General features: G+C 45.8%; 2 protein-coding genes across 2 annotated transcripts; both read left to right on the top strand.

Annotated features, from left to right (window-relative positions):
- The first annotated feature begins 2,455 nt into the window (after positions 1 to 2,455).
- On the top strand, positions 2,456 to 5,254 carry LOC132591790 (vomeronasal type-2 receptor 26-like). The gene is made up of 3 exons (XM_060272222.1): positions 2,456 to 2,641; positions 3,091 to 3,217; positions 4,344 to 5,254. Exons 1-3 carry the CDS (start codon positions 2,456 to 2,458, stop codon positions 5,252 to 5,254), a joined length of 1,224 nt encoding a protein of 407 aa, XP_060128205.1.
- A 5,597-nt stretch (positions 5,255 to 10,851) lies between these two features.
- Positions 10,852 to 19,504, top strand: LOC132591789 (vomeronasal type-2 receptor 26-like). The gene is made up of 4 exons (XM_060272221.1): positions 10,852 to 11,013; positions 12,892 to 13,704; positions 17,110 to 17,236; positions 18,594 to 19,504. Exons 1-4 carry the CDS (start codon positions 10,852 to 10,854, stop codon positions 19,502 to 19,504), a joined length of 2,013 nt encoding a protein of 670 aa, XP_060128204.1.
- Positions 19,505 to 22,447: the final 2,943 nt, after the last annotated feature.

Genomic DNA, 22,447 nt, shown 5'->3' with positions numbered 1-22,447 from the left:
AGGGATTGTCAAGCTGCTCCAGCACTTCAGGTGGACCTTGATTGGCCTCCTTGCACCAGACACCAACAATGGAGAGAGGTTCCTGAAGAGCTTGACGCCGGTGCTCATCAAGAGCGGTGTCTGTGTTGTCATATCACAAAGCATCCCAGGACTGAATACAAATGCGGTAAAAATGGACCGTCTTCCATTCCACAAGTGGAGGCAAGTGCATGTATTTGTTTACTATGGGGAAATGAGTTATTTCTTAGATGGACTACTCATTATACAACAGATTTTTGACAAAGTGATGAAATACATTGTTGGGAAAATCTTCATCACAACAGCTATGTGGGATGTCTCCCTGGAGCTGATGTATAATCACATATCGTTCCAATACATCCATGGTATATTTTCCTTCTTCACTGAGACAAGCAAAAGGGCAACATCCGATGGTTTTCCATCCTTTTTCTCTGGTATTAAGAAGTTTTGGGAGGGTGCTTTTAATTGTTCCTATTCAAAGCATTCATCCTCGGTGAAAGGCTGGACAAGATGCAGAGAGAGAGAGAAACTGGAGATGTTTCCCCAAGACGATCTGGAAAGAATCCTCTCTCTAGACAGCTACAGGATCTACAACACTGTCCAAGCCGTGGCTCGTGCCTTAAATGCTGCATATTCATCTAGATCTAAGCAGAGGGCTAATGAGAGAATGGGACTTCAAAGACCTCAAAGGCTACAGCCATGGCAGGTATTTTCTTTTCCTTCAACTGAGCATGGCAATCGATTGTAGTGTTACAGATGTTAAATATTTGAGGTCTTTAAGCAGAGGCTTGACAGGCATATGTCAAGAATGCTTTGATGGTGTTTCCTGCTCGGCAGGGGCTTGGACTGTATGGCCCTCGTGGTCTCTTCCAACTCTATGATTCTATGATTCTATGAAATATTGTGCAGTTTGAAACGATTGGTAGCATAAGAACTGGAAACATTAATTTCCTTTTGGAAATGAATTATTGTCCTGATCTATAGAAATATTATTCAATCTTTACTCGCAGAACTCTTCATAACAGAATGAAAACATCAAATAGACATCATGTCTTGAGCACTGGCTCGGCATCTCTCTCTCTCTCTCTCTCTCTCTCTCTCCCTCTCTCCTCTGCCTTCCAGGCTGTTTGCTTTACCTTCAGGAGAGCTTCATTGACATATTGACTCAATTGAGTTTTGGAGCCAAAGACAAAAAGGCAACTCCCTTCAAAGGGGAGATGGAAAGACTATTAGCCATTTTCCATTTTAAACCTTCCTTAATACATATTCATCTTTCATTTCTGTGTAAATTAAACTAATTGTACTTAACACATAGATTTCCAGAGTCATTTTCTTGGGATTAGAATCTGGAAAACTTTGAGAATCCCTAGTTTACCCCTCAGGTAACTGCCCCCATCCTGTGTCCAATTCTCTTTCCCTGCAAGTTGGAATTATTTTTGGCAGGGGAGATGACATTGATCAGGCTGTCTCTAATCTCTGTTCCTTTGACACCCACTTGACTCTGCTCTGGCTCTCTGCTCCCTCCACCAAGATCCTGCCTTTCCCTGCTGGAGCCCATATTAGAGATTTCATTCAGCTTGCTTTGAAAGGAGAAACGAACCTAATTCACTCTTTCCAAAACAATCGAAGAGGGCAGCATCCTTCAAAAACATGTTTACTTGGAGAAAATCACATAGAAGTACTGAAGAATTCTGAGTTTTTTATTATTATTATTTAAAAATGCTTCAGAAATGTGGAGAACTGAATTTAAGATTAGGGTGTGTGTGAGAGAGAAAATATTATGAACCAAAATTGACAAGATCCCTCCATTACTATTGAGTTTGCAACCAGTCCTAAGCAGAGGTGAACTGGGTTGTCAGTATGCTTTCCATTATTATTATTATTATTATTATTATTATTATTAAATTTCCAATTTTACAATTCCGAATAAACATTTTACAAATTCTAAAATATCCAATGATTTCCCTTCTTCTCTTTCCGTGGTTCATTTTACATCTCATACATCCCTGCATAATTTACTAAAACAATTCAAACCAGTTTTCCACTTTTACATCCATCAAACATTATTTATGTACGTAGTTGCATTTATCTTAATGCTGCCACCGTTTCCAGCTCTATACAGCTATTTTCCATATGTACAATAAATGCCTTCCAATAAATGCTTTCTTTCAATGTATATGTACAATAAATGCTTTCCAATAAAAGCTTTCTTTCAATGTATGTTCTTTTGCTCCCTTATTCTGCATGATAAATCTGCAAATTCTGCATATTCTGTCCACTTAAGTTGCCCATCCTCTTTAGCTGGGACCTCGCTCACTTTCCATTTATGCCCTGGCAAAACAGGAGACTCTGCTTTCCTTTATTCTAAATGCTCTCATCTTTGCTTCTGTTCCAGCTCCACCCTTTCCTCGGAAACGCCCCATTCTACAATTCTTCCATGGACAGAGTGTATTTGGATGAGAACGGGGAGCTGGCAGCCGACTTGGACATTGTGAACTGGGTGGTGTTCCCCAATAAGTCCGTCCTCAGAGTGAAGTTTGGGAGTATCGACAGACAGGGATCCCCAGACCTGAAGTGCTCCATCGACCAGGATGCCATTGTGTGGCCTGAGTGGCTCAATCAGGTGGCGGGGAGAGGGGAATCGTGCCTGTCATTTTGCTGTCTTTTCTTTAAGCCTTAATAAGTGCTCCCTGTTCTGTGGGCTGCTGCTCTCTGTTTCCTCTCAACTCCAGCATTGGGCTGTTGTTCAAGATAGTTCCTACAGCTCCTCTGCTCAGCTGGGTGCCAAAGGAGGGTTCCTGCTAAACTCTGTGTGTGGGAAAAGGGAGATTCCTTGCTTTTCTGTTCTTAAATGTATTTATATCAGTTGTGAATAGCTCATGGCCCATATACATAACTCTATTTAATGGAGGTATTTTGGTTTTTTCCTGAATTTAATCATGAATAATTCATTTAATAGACAGTGATGGGAAATGCTTAGTTTCAAGCTATAGACCGGATGCTTACAGCAGATGACCACATACTATGCCTCAAACAACAATTCCCATTGACACTCTTTGTCTTTGTGCCTAGACCCTTCCTACTTCCAGGTGTGTGGAAAGCTGTCGCCCTGGATCCGTCAAGGTGATTCAGGAAGGGAAGCCTCTTTGCTGTTATGAATGTCTTCCCTGTGCAGAAGGGACCATCTCCACTCAGGAAGGTGGGTGACTCCAAGGGAAAGGCTGGCCTTGGGGAAGAGAGAAGGGTTCAAGTCAGGAATCTTTCAAAGCCATTTCTGGGAAGGATCAGGCTGGTATGCTTCATGTGTGGGAGTGAACTGGGTGATTCAAATTATCATCATCATCATCAATCTGTTTTGATTATTATAGTTTACAATATTGTTCTAAAATGTATCATCATCATAATACATATATATAGTAACCTGATTGGGAAAGCTGGACATAAAAATCTCTATCACTAAAAGCCTGCCTCCCCTTTCCCACTCCTCAGCCCTATTACGCACCCTCACTCCAAAATATATATTTGATCAAATGTAAAGGAAAGAGTTCTAAACCACAGAGCATTTGGGGTTTGCCAATCAGAAGGTCGGCAGTTCGAAACTATGTGACGGGCTAAGGTCTCGTTTCTCTGTCTCAGCTTCTGTCATCCTAGCAGTTCAAAAGCACACCAGTGCAAGTAGATGGATAGGTGTCACTGCAGCAGGAAGGTAAACAGTGTTTCCATGCGCTCTGGCACTCATCATGGGGTCCCTTTGCAAAAGAAGCAGTTTAGTCATGCTGGCCACATTACCCAGAAAGCTATCTGTGGACAAACACCAGCTCCCTTAGCCTGAAGCGAGATGAACGTTGCACCCCATAGTTCCCTTTGACAGTACTTAACTGTCCCGGGGTCCTTTACCTTGTAAAGATTATTGTGGACCCAAGGAAGATATTAGACCTCTGCACAGACTCCTGATCCTCCTTTTGGCCCTGGTATAGGGGGCTCTAAGCAGCCCAACTTGCCAGAGTCCAAGCTGGGGATATCTAGCCCTGGAATCTGTTCGAAATTTCTTCAGGGGTCGAGCTAATGTTTAGAAAAACCTAATTAAATACCTGTAGTGATCTGTGGCTGTCCCAGACTGACTTGGTCTACAACTGAATCTCTCCCAAGAGACTGGATATTGCTCAGGGCTTGGCTGAATCCAGTGTAGTAGACATTACTCTCTCTCTCTCTCTCTCTCTCTCTCTCTCTCTCTCTCTCTCTCTCTCTCTCTCTCTCTCTCTCTCTCTCTCCTCCCTCCCTCCCTCCCTCCCTCCCTCCCTCCCTCCTCTCTCTCTCTCTTGCAGATGCAGACCATTGCCAAAAATGCCCAGGAAATCAGCATCCAAACAAGGAGCGAGATCAATGTGTGTTCAAGCATATCACCTTCCTAGCCTATGAAGAATCTCTAGGGGTTGTCCTACTTTCCCTTGCCCTACTGGGGGCCTTAACCACAAGCTTTGTCTTAGGAATCTTCATTAAATACAAGGAGACACCCATAGTCAAAGCCAACAACCGGGACCTCTCCTACATCCTCCTCGTCTCCCTCCTGCTTTCCTTTTTGTCCTCCTTCCTGTTCATTGGGAGGCCAAGGAAAGGGACCTGCCTTCCTCGACAAATGGCCTTCAGCATCATCTTCTCTGTTGCTGTGTCTTCTTTGTTGGCAAAAACCATCACGGTGGTTCTGGCCTTCCTGGCCACCAAGCCAGGGAACACAGTGAGGAGATGGCTGGGAAAGAGTCTGGCCCACTCCATTGTCATTTCCTGCTCCTGTGTCCAAGTTGTCATCTGCATGATCTGGCTGGGGATCTCGCCACCATTCCCAGACTCTGACATGCACTCTCAGCCTGGAGAGATCATCCTGCAATGCAATGAAGGGTCTGTTACTATGTTTTATTCTGCCCTCGGCTACATGGGCTTCCTGGCTGCCATCTGCTTCACGGTGGCTTTCCTAGCCAGGAATCTGCCTGGAGCCTTCAATGAAGCCAAGCTGATCACCTTCAGCATGCTGGTCTTCTGCAGTGTTTGGGTGTCCTTTGTGCCCACCTACCTGAGCACCAAGGGGAAATACATGGTAGCCGTTCAGGTCTTCTCCATCTTGGCCTCCAGTGCTGGGCTCCTGGGCTGCATCTTCCTTCCCAAATGCTACATTATTTTACTGAGATCTGATCTGAACACAAAGGAGCACCTGATAGCAAAAACTAAGGATAGCATCTGATTCTTAAAATTTTTCCAAAAATGTAGGGAATTGTGTTCTTGAAAAATAATGTTTCAATTAAAAAAAATCATTATCCTCATTTGATCTTGTAGAACCAACCAACTTAATGGAAGTAGTTATGAAATTTGGATTTGGCTGAAATTTGTTAAAAAGACGTGGGGATTCAGGGCACAGTCCAACAATGGCTGCGTTCCTTTATCTCAGGTCGGGGACAGAGGGATGCGCTAGGGGTTGTCGCCGCGGCACTCCTTGGTGTGTGGAGTCCCGCAAGGTGCAATCCTTTCCCTGATGCTTTTTAATATCTTCATGCGCCCCCTCACCCAGATTGTCCGGAGGTTTGGGCTGGGTTGTCATCAATATGCTGATGACACCCAGATTTATCTGTTGATGGATGGCCGTCCTGCTTCGGCCCTGGACACACTGACCAAGTGCTTGGAAGCTGTGGCTGGATGGCTACGTGGGAGTCGGCTGAAGCTAAATCCTTCAAAGACAGAGGTCCTCTGGTTGGGTCGGGATGACATGGGGCAGGGGGGGCCAACTTCCATCTTCCGCTGGGGCTCAATTAGTGTCAGCCCCTTCTGTCGAGAGCTTGGGTGTAACCTCGGATGCCTCCCTTTCCATGGAGGCACAGGTTGCGACCACAGCCAAGGTGGCATTTTTCCATCTCCGCCGCATTAAGCAGTTGGTCCCCTACCTTTCTCAACCTGACCTGGCCACAGTGATCCATGCGATGGTCACCTCTAGGCTTCATTATTGTAACTCGCTCTACGTGGGGCTGCCCTTGAAACTAACCCTGAAACTCCAGCGGGTGCAGAATGCCGCGGCGAGACTCCTTACGGGGTCCCAGCCACGGGATTACATTCATCCAGTGCTTTACCAGCTGCACTGGCTCTCGGTGGAGTACAGGATCAGGTTTAAGGTGCTGGTTTTGAACTTTAAAGCCTTATGCGGCTTAGGACCCTCGTACCTACGGGACCGCCTCTCCCGGTATGCCCCGCAGAGGACATTAAGGTCCACAAATAATAACATACTGTAGATCCCGAGTCACAAGGTGATTAGGCTGGCCTCGACCAGGACCAGGGCCTTCTCAGTACTGGCCCCGACCTGGTGGAATGCTCTGTCTCTGGAGACTAGGGCCCTGCGGGATTTGTCATCTTTTAGTAGGGCCTGCAAAACAGAGCTGTTCTGCTTGGCCTTTGGACTGACACAATCTAACCCTGGGGTTATCCTCCCCTAAGGTTTTATCTTATAACTAGTGGAATTCAGCCCATTTAAAAATGGGCGCTAGAAGAAGCGGCCTGCCGGGTTGACACCCAGCAGCGCTGCACGAAGCACCGGGGGACTGGTGGCGGGGAAGGCAGGCAGGCAGACAGGCGCTTGCTCTCTTGCCTGCCTGCATTCCCCACCGCCTGTCACACGAAGATCGGCGGCCGCTGCTTGCCGGGGCTTGTCAACCCAGGGGGAGGCAAACGGCGAAACCCCCCGCCGCGCCGCAATTTGGCTCGGGGACTGGCTTGGCGGTGGGGGGAAGACTTCCCGCCACCGCCAAGCCAGTCCGCAGCGGGGGCTTTTCGCCGTTTGCCTTCCCCCGAGGGGGAGGCAAATGGCAAAAAACCCCGCCGCGCCGCAATTCGGCTCCGGGACTGGCTTGGCGGTGGCGGGTCTTCCCGCCACTGCCAAGCCAGTCCGCAGTGGGGGCTTTTCGCCGTTTGCCTTCCCCTCAGGGGGAGGCAAACGGCGAAAAGCACCCGCCCCGCCGCACTTCGACTCGGGGACTGGCTTGGCGGCGGCGGGAAAAAGGGGAGGAATTCCCCGCTTTTTCCCGCTGCTGCGAAGCCAAAGCCGGCTTCCCTCGGCGCCCGCTGCCGCTTCGGCTTCCTCGGGGAAGGCAAGCAGGCGGGCTGTCTGCCTGCTTGCGTTCGCCGAGGAAGCGCCGTCCCATGCCGGCGGTGTGTGGCAAGGCTGCCGGGGGGGAGCGCTTCTCTCCCCCGCCACCTCACCACGCACCTCCAGCATGAGACTGGGCTTCGGAGCGGGGGTTGGCGGAGCGGCGGTTGGCTGTTGTCTGACCATAGGCAGAGATAGGCAGAGGGGTTTGGGGGGGGAGAGAGCGCGTGTCCAATCCCTGTGTCCCTGGTTGTCTCTCCGTCCAATCCCTGTGTCCCTGGCGCACATGCGCAGTAGCCCAGGGACACACGGGACAACTTGGACGCAGGGACAACTTGGACTTTATATATATAGATGGTTTTTAGCTTACTTGTAGAATATTAATTTCAAAATTGAATTTTAAAATTATATTAATTTGCATTTTAATTGAATTGTTTCTTTTATACTTGCGTTGATATTTTTGTTGTTAGCCGGCCTGAGCCCGGTCTTCACTGGGAAGGTCGGGGTATAAATATTATTATTATTATTATTGATCTTAGAGATCACAGAGAATCCACATTACCAAAATTTTGTAATTAGTCGTGGAGAACGGAACGGAAACATAGCTGCCAAGTTTTCCCTTTTCTCGCGAGGAAGCCTATTCAGCATAATGGAAAATCCCTTTAAAAAAGGGATAACTTGACAGCTATGAACGGAAAGGATGTCCACTTTCACTCCTCTTATTGTTCTTAAATTTAGAAAAATAGCTGTCTAATTCTACAATGCCCTCTCTGGCGTGGGAGTCAGTATAAATGAAAATAACAAATGTAGGCCTCTATGTAGAATAAACATACCCAATGTCAGGATGCCACCAGAGGTTCCTGGCTGGTTGTCCAGGAAAGTAAAGACTGCCCCTGCCCCTCGCTGGGTACGCCCATGCCTCTGCTTATTCTCTTCAGCCTCAGCAAAGTTGTTGTTAACATTTTGTGCCTTCAGACCATATACACAGGGACCTAGGTCCAATTTTGGCCAGAATCTTACCTGCTCAGCTGTCATCTCTAACCCCCCCACCCCCCAAAAACAATTCAATTCCCCCCCTTGCCCTGCTGGGCTGTCTGAGCGCTGCTGGGCACTCCCACCAGGCAGTGGGACGGCAGTGGCTGGGTGGAGGCGAGGCCGCTGGCTCTGGCGCTCAGATCTGGCACTGCCGGGCGCTCCATGCACTCCAGCAGCCGGTTCCGGGCGGCGGGACAGCAGGCCTCCTCGGCCGGGCGGAGGCAAGGCCACTGGCTCCGGCGCTCCGCCTGGGGCTGCTCGGTGCTCCGAGCTGCTGGGCTAAAAACTACAACTCCCACAACGCTGCGCACGGTGGAGCGAAGGCTGTTTACATGCCAACACCCCACCCCCTTCAGCTCTTCCGGCGCCGCATCTTCTCTCTCTGCCCATTGGGCAGCGGTGGGGGGAGTGCGAACGATCCCATGCACCTTGGAGGTGTGGGTGGAGGACGCTGAAGGCGACGCGGCTATTGGCGGCTCGTGTGCTCCGTGGGGGGAAGGGAGCGTGCGCTGCCTGGTCACATCTTGTTGCTGCCGATGCCGCGTGCTCCGGGCTGCGGGGTGGTCGGCCTCCTCGACGGGGCCAGGTAGAGGCCCGGCCGCTGGCTCGGCACTCCGCCCGGCGCTGCTGCACTCTCTGAGCGTTCGCCGCTGCAGCAGCAGCCGGGAGGCTTTAGAGTAAATGCCCTGAGCAGCATGAATTAATGCTACTGGCAATCAAGCGGGGGGGGGGGGCTTATTTTGGCTTGACAGACCCAATCGTTCTTCCCACCCCACACAGTGTTTGCAAAGCAACAGAGGCCCGGCCACTGACTCAGCGCTCCTGCTTCTGAACCAGGAAGGACTGGTGCATATATAACTCATGATGTTTAAAAGTAAGAAAGTCGTGCTCCGGTGGGCCATACACCTCCATCCAGGATTGTATGTTTCTCTAAAGAAAGTTCACCCCTTTCCCTCTCACTCCCCTGGCACTCTGTGAGTTCTCACAAACATGTTTTTCTCCAACTCTGCCCCAAGATATCCCATGAAGCTGCAGGTGTGATCTTGCTTCCCCTTATAATTCTCCAAACCATAGTGATTTATTTCTCCTCACTCAAGGGATGATGAGTCCAATGGCATAAGCATCAGAATTCTAGAGCAACATGAGGCAATTTATTTCATGAGCCTGAAAAAGCTAGTGCGTAAAGACCTTCTCTGGTGCCACTAAGAAAGTGAGCTGGGATATAGGACAGGCTCTGTGCGTGTTGCTTGTGGGTGGCTGCATGGAAACTCTGCCAGAGCACTGTTTGCGATCACTTCCTTCAGCTCTCAAGCCCTGGCCAGACTTTGCCAATGCTTGCAAAGTCACTGCAGCTTTATTCTATGGTTTTCTGGAGCTGAAGTTAAAAGGAGCAGCTATAAGGGAGATGATTGTGGCAAGCAGACTCAGAATAAGACATCTATTCGCATTCCTCCTGCTGGGCAGTATAACCTTTGGGATGCTGAAGGGGAAATGTTTATTGAATTTCATAAAGGATCAAAATAAGCCACCAAGCTACTACAAACCAGGAGACCACCTCATCAGTGGGGTCACATCTGTAATACCTGTCAAATTTCTACCATTCAACTTCTCTGAGCCTCCCTATACAAGACTAGGCTTGTGAGTAATTACATGTTAAAGGGCTTAATGCTCTTTGTATTTCTATCTTATCTTTTTATGCACTGAACAACCTTGAGATCTACAAATTCAATCAATCAATCAATCAATCAATCAATCATGCTCTCCGCCTGATTCAAGGCTTCTCCAGGCCCCCTCCTGATTCAGCATTCATCCCGATTTACTTGATTATGTGGTGGTCTTTATTGAGCATTTGTTATGATCTGTTGGCAGTGAGATTACACAACAATGAATATTCATTGAGCATCCATCAAGATTTGCATATGAGGGGTTCACATGCCTAACTCCTAATCACTTGATCATTCTATACTTTTCTGCATAACTTTCAAAATTGCAAAGCATTTTTAAAAGTTGCAATTCTCACACTATTGCAGAAATCTTTAATTGCAGGAAACCAAAGTCCTGCTGGAATCCCTCCTGCAAAATATTGACTGTCTGGAGGCACACTCGCATTTCATAGGTTCCAATTGCCCCCATATGCCAGGGACAATGAACTTAGGTGCTTATCAGTTGGAGGTGCAGTAGCAGCTGATGCCTAAGTCACGACTGAAAATGAGTGTGATACATTTGAGAATGTTACGATTGTGCAAAGTGACATTTAAAAATCCAAACCTACAAGCGGGTAAATAATGCAGCTGACTGCAAATACAACTGAAACACAATCTTATGAAACATTCATGATTGTGAAAGTTGTGGTCACAGTTTCACTATAGTGCGAGTCCACTTTCAGTGAGGCTGATGGCTCTTTCCTCTCTCCTACAGGCCACTAATGAAAGGTATTTAAGCATTTCAAGGTGGATTCATTTTATTTTCTGTGCAGAGTTTAGATGCAGCAAGAATTAGAAATATTTTTTTTCATTCAATGAAGGAGGGCACTTTTTCATTCCAGTGGCCTTCGTGGGAAATTCTGGAATATCCTGTCCTTCCTGTCTGCCATTCATGAAATCAATCAGGACTCCAGTCTCTTACCCAATGTCACCCTAGGCTATGTCATCTATGACCATTATTCAAATGCAAGGATGACTTCTGATGCCCTCCTAGACCTGCTCTCTACTGGGCACGCAGGCATTCCAAACTATTACTGTGGGAAGACGAATAATCTGTTGGCTGTTCTTGAAGATGCTGAACCTGATATTTCTAGATATATGTCAACTGTGTCAAGCATCTACAAAATCCCACAGGTATGGCTGGTTTGGTGGGAAGAGGGAATTGCACCTCTGCCATGAACGTGGGCTTTACTTTCTTTCTTTTTTGGAAAGACGATGAGGGTGGGATGGAACCTGGAAGCAGGAGGACTCAACATTGGTGTCCAACGCCACCACTGCTTTTAAAAACATCATTCTGTGGTGTGGCCCAAAACCCAGGAATTTTAAAATTTTATATTAAAATTTTAAATCTTTTCTGTACTTTTGCTTTGTCATACCGTACTTTTGCTTTGTCATACCATAAATATGCACGCCACCCAAAATCTATTATCATGTCCTTCTAAATCTAAGATATCTCAATTTTTTTAATATTATCCAATCCCGGATCCAGCAAACAGAGGATGCCTCATAATATAATTTCAAATCTGACAGGGCGAAGCCTTCTCTCTCTCTAGCATCTGTTAACAATTTATATTTTATTCTTGGTTTCTTCCCCTGCCAGATAAATCTGGAAATATCTGTTTGCCATTCTTTAAAGCAACCAGTACCACCTATCACCAGTATTGATTGAAATAAAACAAAAACATTCTTGGTAATATATTCATTTTACTCACTTATATTCTTCCCTAATGTGATAAATTAATTCTGCCTCATATTTCCAAGTCTCTCTTTTTTTATTTCCATGTGTTTTCATAATTGTCTTTGAATAAATTTATATTCCTAGCTGTCATCCATACTCCTAAATATTTGACCTTTTTATGTATAGACAAATCTGTAGTCTGTTATAACTCCTTTTTCTCTTGCTGTGTCATATTTTTCACCAAAAGCTTGGTCTTATTCTTATTTAATTTAAAGTCTGAAACCTGTCTGGATCCTTTCCAACACCTTCACTAAGGTGTTCTTGGGATCTTCCACCGTTATTACAAGGTCATCTGCAAATGCTTTTTGTTTGTATGCTTTATTTCCTACCATTACTCTTCTTATTTTTTCATCCAATCTTATTTTTCTCACCAGGGCCACTAACACTAAAATAAATAGTAGTGGTGACAGGGGACATCCTTGTCTTGTCCCCTTCGTTATTTTGCATTTCTCAGTAATAACATTGTTAACAATCAGCATGGCCTGTTGATTAGAATAAATTACATCAATGCCTCTCCCAAATGTTTCCCCAAAATTCATTCCCCCCAATTATCTTCTTCATTAAAGTCCATGAAATATTATCAAAGGCCTTTTCAGCATCTATAAAAATCAAAGCGCTTATTTTTTTTGTTTCATTTTTTTGTTTCATTTTCCACTCTACTTCCTGGTTAATTATCATTGAGTATTGTGTTTGTAACATATTTATTATCTGTTTTATTGAATCTTTTCCTAGTTTTTTTATTAGTTCTTTCTTGTTTTTAATCAGTTCTTCCAATACCTCCATTTTTTTTCTTTTGCCTAATTTTTTTCTGGTATGTATTTTGCTGAAAATAGAAATCTCTCATTACTGCCTTACTGGCATCCCATACTATCTTCCTGTCTATATCTTGATTTTAAATTTAGTTCAAAATAATCTTTTGTGGCTTTTCCTGCTTTTTGTATAATATCCTGGTTATCTAATAATTCCTCATTTAGTCTCCATCAAAATGTAGTATTTTTCTCTCCTTTTTGTTCAAGGATTGTTCAAGGAAAAGTGTTCTAGGTTGTATTTCTACTTTTTAAACTAATACCATAACTCTTTAGAGATCCATACTGAGTCAATCCGATACTAGACTGATGTATCTCTGAGAAACAGACACTCACAGACTTTATTGAGCATGCATCCTAATTATATCCAGTATTTACTAAGCATTTGTTCCAATTTATTTCAATGAATTTGTTATGGTAGGTTGGAGAGCCCTCAAACCCACCTTAATCTCTTCCTTTGTTTCCTAGGCAAGTTATGGATACACTGTTCATGCTCTTCATGATAAAACTCAGTTCCCCTTCTTCTACCAGATGGCCCCCAAAGTAGACCCCCAGAATCTGGGGATTGTCCAACTGCTCCTACACTTCAGATGGACGTGGATTGGTCTCTTTGTTCCAGAGAATGACAACGGAGAGTGGTTCCTGAGTATCCTGACAGCTCTGATGATCAAGAGCAGCATTTGTGTTGCCTTCTCAGAAAGCATCCCAAGGCAGACCACCGCAATGTTTTCCATCCGTACCGCTTCACTTTTCATGTGGGCACAAGTCAACGTATATGTGTATTATGGGGAGATCCGCTCCTTTCTTGGTCCACTAGATATGATACAACAGATAATTGTACAGTTGATGAAACCCATTGTGGGGAAAGTCTGGATCACAACAGCTCTATGGGACATTGCCTTGCCTTTGGCTCACACTAATGTCAATTTCCAGCACATCCAAGGGTTTTTTTCCTTCTTAGTCAGAAACCAAGGAAAGGCAAAATTGGGCAAGTATGAACCACTTTCTGCTGTCACAAAAATTGTGAAGGAAGCCTTTCGCTGTGTCTACTTAAAACCAGTGTTGTCTGTGAGAGGGCGTATAAGGTGCAGGGAAAAAGAGAATCTGGAGACCCTGGACCAGGATGCATTGAAAGAAAGCCTGTCTTTTGAAAGCTACAACATTTACAACACTATCCAAGTTGTGGCCCATGCCTTAAATGCTGCTTATTCATCTGGATCCAGGTGGAGAAGGGTGACGGGTGGAGAGAGGCTAGAATTTCAAAGGCTAAAGGCCTGGCAGGTACTAGCTTTTCTTTTTACACTTGTAGCTCCGTCCATCACCATCCCATCAGGAGTGGGTGTTGCTTTCTCCTTGATTCACACAGGAAGGGAAGATGAGCTTGCAAGATGGCTGTATATTTCGAATGTGCCATATGTAGTACATAGTACTCAGACCTTTCTCTTCTATTTGAATTAGGCCCCGCTTACCTAGTGCTCTTCTTCTAGCAAAAAAGGTACCAGAGTACCCCCAGAAAAAAAGCACAGCTCATACCCTTAATCTAGGGACTCAACTACACTAGTAAAGAAAAACCATTTTATATGCATTATAACACTGTGACACCAGATGGCGGTGTTCCATCTTTCGCCAACGTGATTTCCCAATATGAGGTTTACAACAGGTCTCAGGACAGTTCAGAGAAAACGACGACCCCATAACCCCTCTCCCAAGGAGAGCCACATTTTAAAAGGGTATGGGATGTCAAACCGATCAACCAAAGGCCCGTGCTCTTGTTGACACCCTCCGGACCTCTCAAGGAGGAGGCACACAAAGGAGGGTCTCAGAAGATGATCTCAGGGTCCGGGTAGGTTCATATGGAAAGAGGCGGTCCTTGAGGTATTGCTGTCCTGAACCGTTTAAGGGAGGGTACCCAAACTACGGCCCGGGGGCCACATACGGCCCAAAAGCCTCTTTTATCTGGCTCACAACGACCATGACAATCCCCGCCGCCCACTCTTACTGGCGCGGCACAGCTGCCCATTTTTGGGCCTGAAAAAGTGTCAGAAATAGCTTGTGTGCATGTGCTAGCGTCATTTCCGGCGTACTTCTGTGTCTGAGGAGGCCCAAGCACATGCGCACAAGACGCACGTTCCCACGTGCTCCCCGCCCTCCGGCCCACTGCGTGATCGGCGCTGCAGACACCAGCGGGTAAGTTTGCGGACCTCTGGTTTAAGGTTTTATAGGTCAAAATCAGCACTTTGAATTTGGCCCAGAAACTAATTGCTAGCCAGTGCAGTTGGACAAGGATCAGTGTGGTATGTTCAAACCATCTTGCTCCGGTGAGCAACCTGGCCGCTGATTTTTCCACTAGCTGAAGTTTCCAAACCATCTTCAGAGGCAGCCCTATGTATAATACATTGCCGTAATCTAACCTTGAAGTTAACAGAGCATAGACAACAGTAGTTAGGCTATCCCTGTCCAGATAGGGGTATGGCTGAGCCACCAGCCAAACTGATGGAAGGCCCTCTGGGTCACTCTGGCCACCTGAGCCTCGAGCAACAGCAAAGGATCTAGGTGTACCCCCAAGTTATGAACCTGCTCCTTCAGAGGAATTGTAACCCCATCCAGGTCAGGAAATCTCCCACTCATCTGGTTTAGGGAACCACTCACTAACAGTGCCTCAGTCTTATCTGGATTGAGCTTTAGTTTGTTGGCTCTCATCCAGTCCACTACTAAGGCAAGACACTGGTCCAGTGCTTCCACTGCCTCACCTACAGATGTAAAGGAGAAATAGAGCTGAGTATCACCAGCATACTGCTGAAAACGTACTCCAGACCTCCAGATAACCCCACCCAGGGGTTTCATGTAGATGTTAAACAACATGGGGGATAGGATTGAGCCCTGCAGAACCTCATACTGAAGGTTCCTTGGGGCTGAAAAGCACTCCCCAAGCAACACCCTCTGGGAATGACCATCCAAGTAGGACTGGAACCACTGCAAAGTGGTGCCACCCACCCCTAGTTTGGACAGTCACTCCAGAAGGATATCGTGGTTGATGGTATCAAAAGCTGCTGAGAGGTCGAGAGGAATTAAGAGAGACATGTTTCCCTTGTCTCTGTCTTGACAGAGGTTATCATACAGGGCGACCAAAGCAGTTTCTGTGTCAAAACCAGACCTAAACCCCGATTGTAATGGATCCAGAAAATCAGTTTCTTCCAAAAGCACCTGGATCTAGTCTGTTACCACTTGCTCCATAACCTTGCCCAGGAAAGGGAGATAAGCAACTGGCTGGTCATTAGTTAGGTATTCATAGCTGCCAAGTCTCCCGTTACAAAATACGGGATCAGCAGCGCCAGCACCGGAAGCTGCCCGATTTCTGGCGCTGCGGCCATTTTGGAAATGGGCAGAGCGGCGGCGCCAGAAACATGCGCAGAAGGAGCCTCCCCTGGCCGGTAAGAAATCCAGGGGACTTACGGGATTTTTAAAAATTCGGGCTGCCAGCGGGAAACGGCTTTAAAAACGGGGGTTTCCCGTTAAAAGTGGGAGACTTGGCAGCTATGTAGGTGTTCTGAATCCAGGGAAGGTTTCTTAAGGAGTGGTTTTACCTCTCACAGAGCTACAATTCATGCTGGGGCAAATAAATTGGAGCTCAAAAGAGGCAGGGCTGAGACACCCAACTTATCTTCCCATTTTCTTAATGGTGGCATTTGCTTCCCATCATTCTAGCTCCACCCTTTCTTGAGGAACCTCCAGTTTTACAATACTTCCAGAGGTGGCACATATTTTGATGAGGATGGCAACCCTGCAGCGGACTTTGATATTATGAACTGGGTGAAGCTTCCCAATAACTCTGTTCTTGGACAGAAAGTTGGGGCTGTGGAGAGGCAGGCACCCTCAGGCAGGAAAGTTTCAATCGAAACTGCATGGCCTAGACTATTTAACAAGGTGGGAAATGACCATTTGCTGCCCCCCCCGTACTTTCATATTTGTTTATGTCTAATAAAATTAACAAGAAATAAAATGCTTCATAAGTAATTTGCTTAGTCTAAAATCACAGTTGATGTGAAAGGGCGGGGGAAGGGGTGAAATGATGGGAACACACTAATCCAGGCAATGCCAGATGTGAGTCCAGGGTGTGAAGTCACCAGGATATTTGGGTTGTGGATCGGTAAGTAAAGTGATGACGTCCTGCTCTAAAAAGATGCAGAAGAGAAAATACTTAGCAAAAATGTTCAAAGACCCAAGAGATGATTGAAAATGACTGAGGGTTTTGGTGGACCACTGAATTATTCTTCTGTTGGTTATAGCAACTGTGCTGCACTAGAAGGTATATGATTTTTAATTCTATTTTATTGCTTCTTTAATTTCTTACATATCGTATTTTATTGTATGACAAGTTTACCACAAATGGATTTAAAAATCAATATAAATATTCACTGTAAAAGGTGCTGCATCTCCCACCTTTTGCCACTGATCCAAAGAAACATCTATCCCCAGGAGGAACATTTTGTATGCCTTGGAAATTTCTGAACATTTCACAAGGGTAGCCCCACACAGAGCATGCTATAGTAGCCATTCTCTATAGCTCTCCACCAAAAGAACTACTTCTGGAAATGTACATGTCCCTTTGGGTCTGTTCCAACCATATGAATCATTTGCATGACTCCTAACATGCTTTGCTTGATTGTCCTTGTCTATGCGATTTAGACACTTCCTCAGGCAAGGTGCACTGACAGCTGTCGCCAGGGATATTCCATGGAGGTTCGGGAAGGAGAGCCAATTTGCTGCTATAATTGTGTTGCCTGTGCAGAAGGGACCATCTCCTCTCAAGAAGGTAAGCGTCTCTAGAGGTAACCCTTAGTGGGGAATAAAGTTTCGTTTCATTCATTCATTCATTCATTCATTCATTGAGTCTCTAAGAGGCTGTAGCTCCGTGGTGGAGCAATTGCTTTGCAAAATATCCCCAGTGCACCTCCTACAAGTCCTGGAATCTTCCATAATGAACTGGGATTCCGCACCCAACAGGCAGGATTTCCTTGATGGATGTGGTGACATGATGGAAACGGTTCACTTACCGTATTTTTCGCTCCATAAGACAAACTTTGTCTTATGCGTCTGTGTCTGTTATGTGTCTGTATGTCTTATGGAGCAAATGTGTGCTCCTTGGGGCCGAATAGCCCAGGGGCGAAAGGCAGATCGTGCTTTTTTTTTAAGAAAGAGCTAAAGGCTAACAAGAGGGGAAGAGAGTGTTGAAAGGACCCACTCAGCAGCTGATTGCAAGAGATTGGGGAGAGAGATAAGGGAGCTAGCTCCCTTCCCGGTCCCGCTCAGGCCCCTTGCCCAGGCCTCAATTGTGGTCTGCAGAGAGAGGCTGTTTGTTTCCCCAGTGACATGTGACTGGCTGATTACATTATCTATCTGGAAACTGTAGAAATGGGTCCCGTCCCTTTCCTAGAGAAGCTGCAGAACTGTGAGTTGAACCCCATAAAAACAGGATTTTTTCCTTTTGCAAGGTAAGCTCAACAACTTTGAGCTGATCCTCAAAAATTGAGCCTTCCCCCTTTGCAAAAAAAGATGCACAACTGTGAGCTGGACCCCCCCCCCAAAAAATGGGGCTTTTCCCACTTGCAAGAAAAGCTGCACAACTTTGAGCTGATCCTCTAAAAAATTTAGCTTTCCCCCTTTTCAAAAGAATCTTCCTCAAATATTTAAGGGGGGAGGCCTCTAGGCCTCTAGGAGTTGGCTGCTATGCCTAGGACAATTCAAGAAAGCAAAATATCCCCCCCCCTTATTTTCCTACTCTAAAAAAACTAGGTGCGTCCTATGGTCAGGTGCATCCTATGGGGCGAAAAAATACGGTAAGTTAGGGTACACAGCACTAGGCTGGATGGACCAATGGTCTGAGCCAATGAGGAAATGGTACTTTGCTACATTAAAATAGGACAAATTTATATGCTAAAAACCATTGGTCACCACAAAGGTACAACCAAGAAGAGAGTATATTGTCTTGCCAGTGGATGTTTACATCTCCAAATGTCAATTAAATTAAAACTTTCCACCAAATAAAAAAAAAGCAATTAGTAGTTTTATATGCTAAAAACCACAAAGGTACAATCAAGCTCACAAACGGTTTTTAATATACATGATTCCCAGCATATTATACACCATCTTGCCTACTCTGTTCTTTACAGATGCAGAACACTGCACCAAATGTCCAGATGATCAGTATCCAAACAAGGATCAGTTTCAATGTATTCCCAAACTGATCACCTTTCTGGCTTATGAAGACTCTTTGGGAATAGTCCTGGCGTCCATTGCTCTATTCTTGTCCTTAACCACTGTCTTTGTGTTAAGAGTCTTTATTAAATACAAACACACTCCCATAGTCAAAGCCAACAACCGGGATCTCTCCTACATCCTCCTGGTCTCCCTCCTGCTCTCCTTCTTGTCCTCCTTCCTGTTCCTTGGGCAGCCAAGAGAAGCCACCTGCCTTCTCCAGCAAATAACCTTCTGTGTGATCTTCACAGTTGCTGTTTCTTCTGTGTTGGCAAAAACCATCACGGTGGTGCTGGCCTTTCTGGCTACAAAGCCAGGGAACAGGGTGAGGAGATGGCTGGGGAAGAGTCTGGCCAACTCCATTGTCCTTTCCTGTTCCAGTGTCCAAGTTGTCATCTGTACCATCTGGTTGGGATACTCACCCTCGTTTCCAGACTCTGACATGCACTCCCAGATGGGAGAAATTATTCTGCAATGTAACCAAGGGTCTGTGGCCATGTTCTATGGTGCCCTCGGCTACATGGGCTTCCTGGCTGCCATCTGCTTCACGGTGGCTTTCCTAGCCAGGAAGCTGCCTGGGGCTTTTAATGAAGCCAAGCTGATCACCTTCAGCATGCTGGTCTTCTGCAGTGTTTGGGTGTCCTTTGTTCCCACCTACCTGAGCACCAAGGGGAAGTACATGGTAGCTGTGCAGGTCTTCTCTATGTTGGCCTCTAGTGCTGGGCTTCTAGGCTGCATCTTCATTCCCAAGTGCTACATTATCATCCTCAGGCCTGATCTGAATACAAAGGAGCACCTGACGACAAATGCTAAGGATAGCATCTGAGTCTTGAAACATTCCATTTTTACAATAGACATGCACCACAACAGCTTTGAAACCCATATACATGTCCTGAGCATGCAGCTTCTTAGATGTAAACATTTCTTCCATTTACATAAATCATGAATGAGGAAAATAAGTTCAGAATTATTTTGTAAGTGGCCACATATAGCGAGCCGTGTAGTTTAAGTAGCGATTGCTATCGACAACAGTCCCAAGGGAGTCAGATAGTCCAATAACTAAAGACAGGTCCAGGTCCAATGAACTGAGAAAGGTTCAAAGTCAAATGGACCTTTGAAACCTTTGATAAGGATCCAGGATTGGAGTTATAGGGTCAGTTCCAAAACAACAGTCAAGTGGAGCGCCTGAAATAATCACACCATCGTCCATCGACAGTGACAGTTGAGCAGACACTGAGTCTCTGCCTTGCTTCCCTCCAAGTCTTATTTGACGGACCTGAGCTTGCTCCAGCTGTGTCTCTCCTCTTAAGAAAGCATGTGATTGTCACCAAGCCTGAACACACAGAGGAGGAGGGGAGGAAATCCCCAAAAAAGGATATTACATGCTTTCTGTATGCCACAATAGCTGCAATAATATTACTTGCCAAGAATTGGAAGACAGAAGAAATGCCAACTATAGATGAATGGCAAATGAAAATGATGGACTTTATGGAACTCGCCGAACTGACAGGGGGACTCCATGACTAGGAAAAAGAGACGATGGAAGAAGAATGGAAGAAATTTAAAGTATATCTGAAAAAATGCAATATTTTATAAACCTTAAGGAAGCTGATATAGGCTTTCGGGTTAGAATTAGGAGTTATGTTATGTGTTTTAGATTAGATTCTGTATATGAGTAAGGGTGATAATTTTTTAAAATATAGATAATATTTTGATTCTGAATCATTTGTAAATATGGGAAACTGCTAAAGATTATTAAAACTGAAATTCAGATGGGGGGGGACTCGGGGAAGTCATCAAAAAGAGGTCAAGAAAAATTATGAATTGTAAGATTCATTATGTGTTGTTTATTGTCCTTTTTGTTTTCTTTCTTTCTTTGTGTTCTTATAAAACCCCCACTCGATTCGGGTCATGGGGTGTGTGTCAGCGATTGACTGGCCGGCATCCCCGGTTCCCCCTCGGCAGTGGCAGTCTCAGCGGCCCAGAGTCGCCCTGGTAGTGCAGTTGGCTCTGGCGGGCTTCAGGAGCTGCTCGCTGCCGTGGCACCCGCCATTTTGCCTCGCTGGAAGTTCCCATATGATGTGTCTTGTGCCGCTGAACCAATCACACAGCATTCAACCCCTACTAATAAACCTAGAACACTTAAAATATAAATTTGGGGACATAAAATGAAATCCGGGGACAAATCGCGGTCGGCTGCCTCTGTTCCTTCCCCCAATAGTGTGTTTCCCCCCTCCCTTAAAAAGGCTCAACAACAACTTTTAGCTGAACCCCTAAAAACATGGCTGAACCCCCCAAAAACGGGGGTAGATCACCACCAGATTTTAAATTTGAACAACTTTTAGCTGAACCCCTAAAACATGGCTGAACCCCCCCAAAACGGGGGTAGATCACCACCAGATTTTAAATTTGAAAGTAGATCGCTGTGTCTCTGGAGTTGGCCACCCTTGGCTTACACAATTACCAAAAAACAAAACAACATATGCCAAAAAGAGCAGAAAAGTGGAAGAGAACAGAAGAGGCTGGATGCCCACAAATATATCCAGACACCACAATTTACACCTGAATGGAGGCAATTCCAGAATTTAGGGACTGGCAGAGAGAAACTGCTGCCCTGCGCTTTCTGTTCCCCCAAAGTCTATTACAGGGTTATTTGGCAAATCTCCAGTGTCACTCTTCAGTAACTCTTAGCCTCCTCTCTTCATGTAACTACTTGTTGGAACTGGTTCCATGGGGTGGAAGGGATGCCCTCCCCTCGCCCCTTCTGCTACAGCCAGAACTAACAGTAGGACTTAACTGCCCTGTTGCTCCCCAGCCAGGGCTAAGAGCGCTCGGCTCAGTCGTTCAGTGCCTTCCCACTAAAGGAAACATCACCAGCACCCTATGATGATTTAATGAGGTTTAATTGCCTCATTAAGGCTTTGCCGAATCATTATAAAAGTCCAGTGCGCTCCCTTATCTGCGCCACTCCGTTTACCTTGGCAAAGCAATGAATGCAGTCTCTCTCTCCTTCGCAGCGTGAAGCTGTGTGGACATGCAGGAGCAAGCACTAATTAATCAGAACAAGACAGCTTCTTCTTCTAAGCTGAAGTCTTTATTTACAAGCATAAATCAGCAGCTCCCGGAGAACAGCCGGTGGAAAACGAAACCAATTACAGCAATACAGAGAACAAAGACAGATTTCCCGTATATACTCCTCTTTCCTTCTCCTCCCCCAGCGGCCAGACGTCACAGCAGACTGCTTAACCGTTTAGCAGCTCTGATACTCCTCACACACCCATATAGCAAAATGTATACATTTCATCATAAAGACGATGTCCCAAAGCTGGTTTGTCCCGAGGAAGGACATGGTGGATTTGCAAGGACAAGAATGGCGCTGGGGTTCCTGCTGCAATGATCCCCAAGACGAAACCACCTTAGCCTGTTGCAGCAAAAGCGAAAGAAAGGGCCTCACTGGGGCACACTGAAAACTTGGGATGCGGGTGGCGCTGTTGGTAAACCACAGAGCCTAGGGCTTGCCGATCAGAAGGTTGGCGGTTCGAATCCCTGCGACGGGGTGAGCTCCCGTTGCTCGGTCCCAGCTCCAGCCAACCTAGCAGTTCAAAAGCACGTCAAAGTGCAAGTAGATAAATAGGTACCGCTACAGCAGGAAAGTAAATGGCCAGATGGGTGGGGTATTAATAATAATAATAATAATAATAATAATAATAATTCCATGTGCTGCTCTGGTTCGCCAGAAGCGGCTTAGTCATGCTGGCCACATGACCCG

The sequence above is a fragment of the Zootoca vivipara genome, chromosome 2 (assembly GCF_963506605.1).
Source record: "Zootoca vivipara chromosome 2, rZooViv1.1, whole genome shotgun sequence".
In the NCBI taxonomy this organism is placed as follows: Eukaryota; Metazoa; Chordata; class Lepidosauria; order Squamata; family Lacertidae; genus Zootoca; species Zootoca vivipara.
This window is presented reverse-complemented; position numbering and strand designations above follow the sequence as displayed.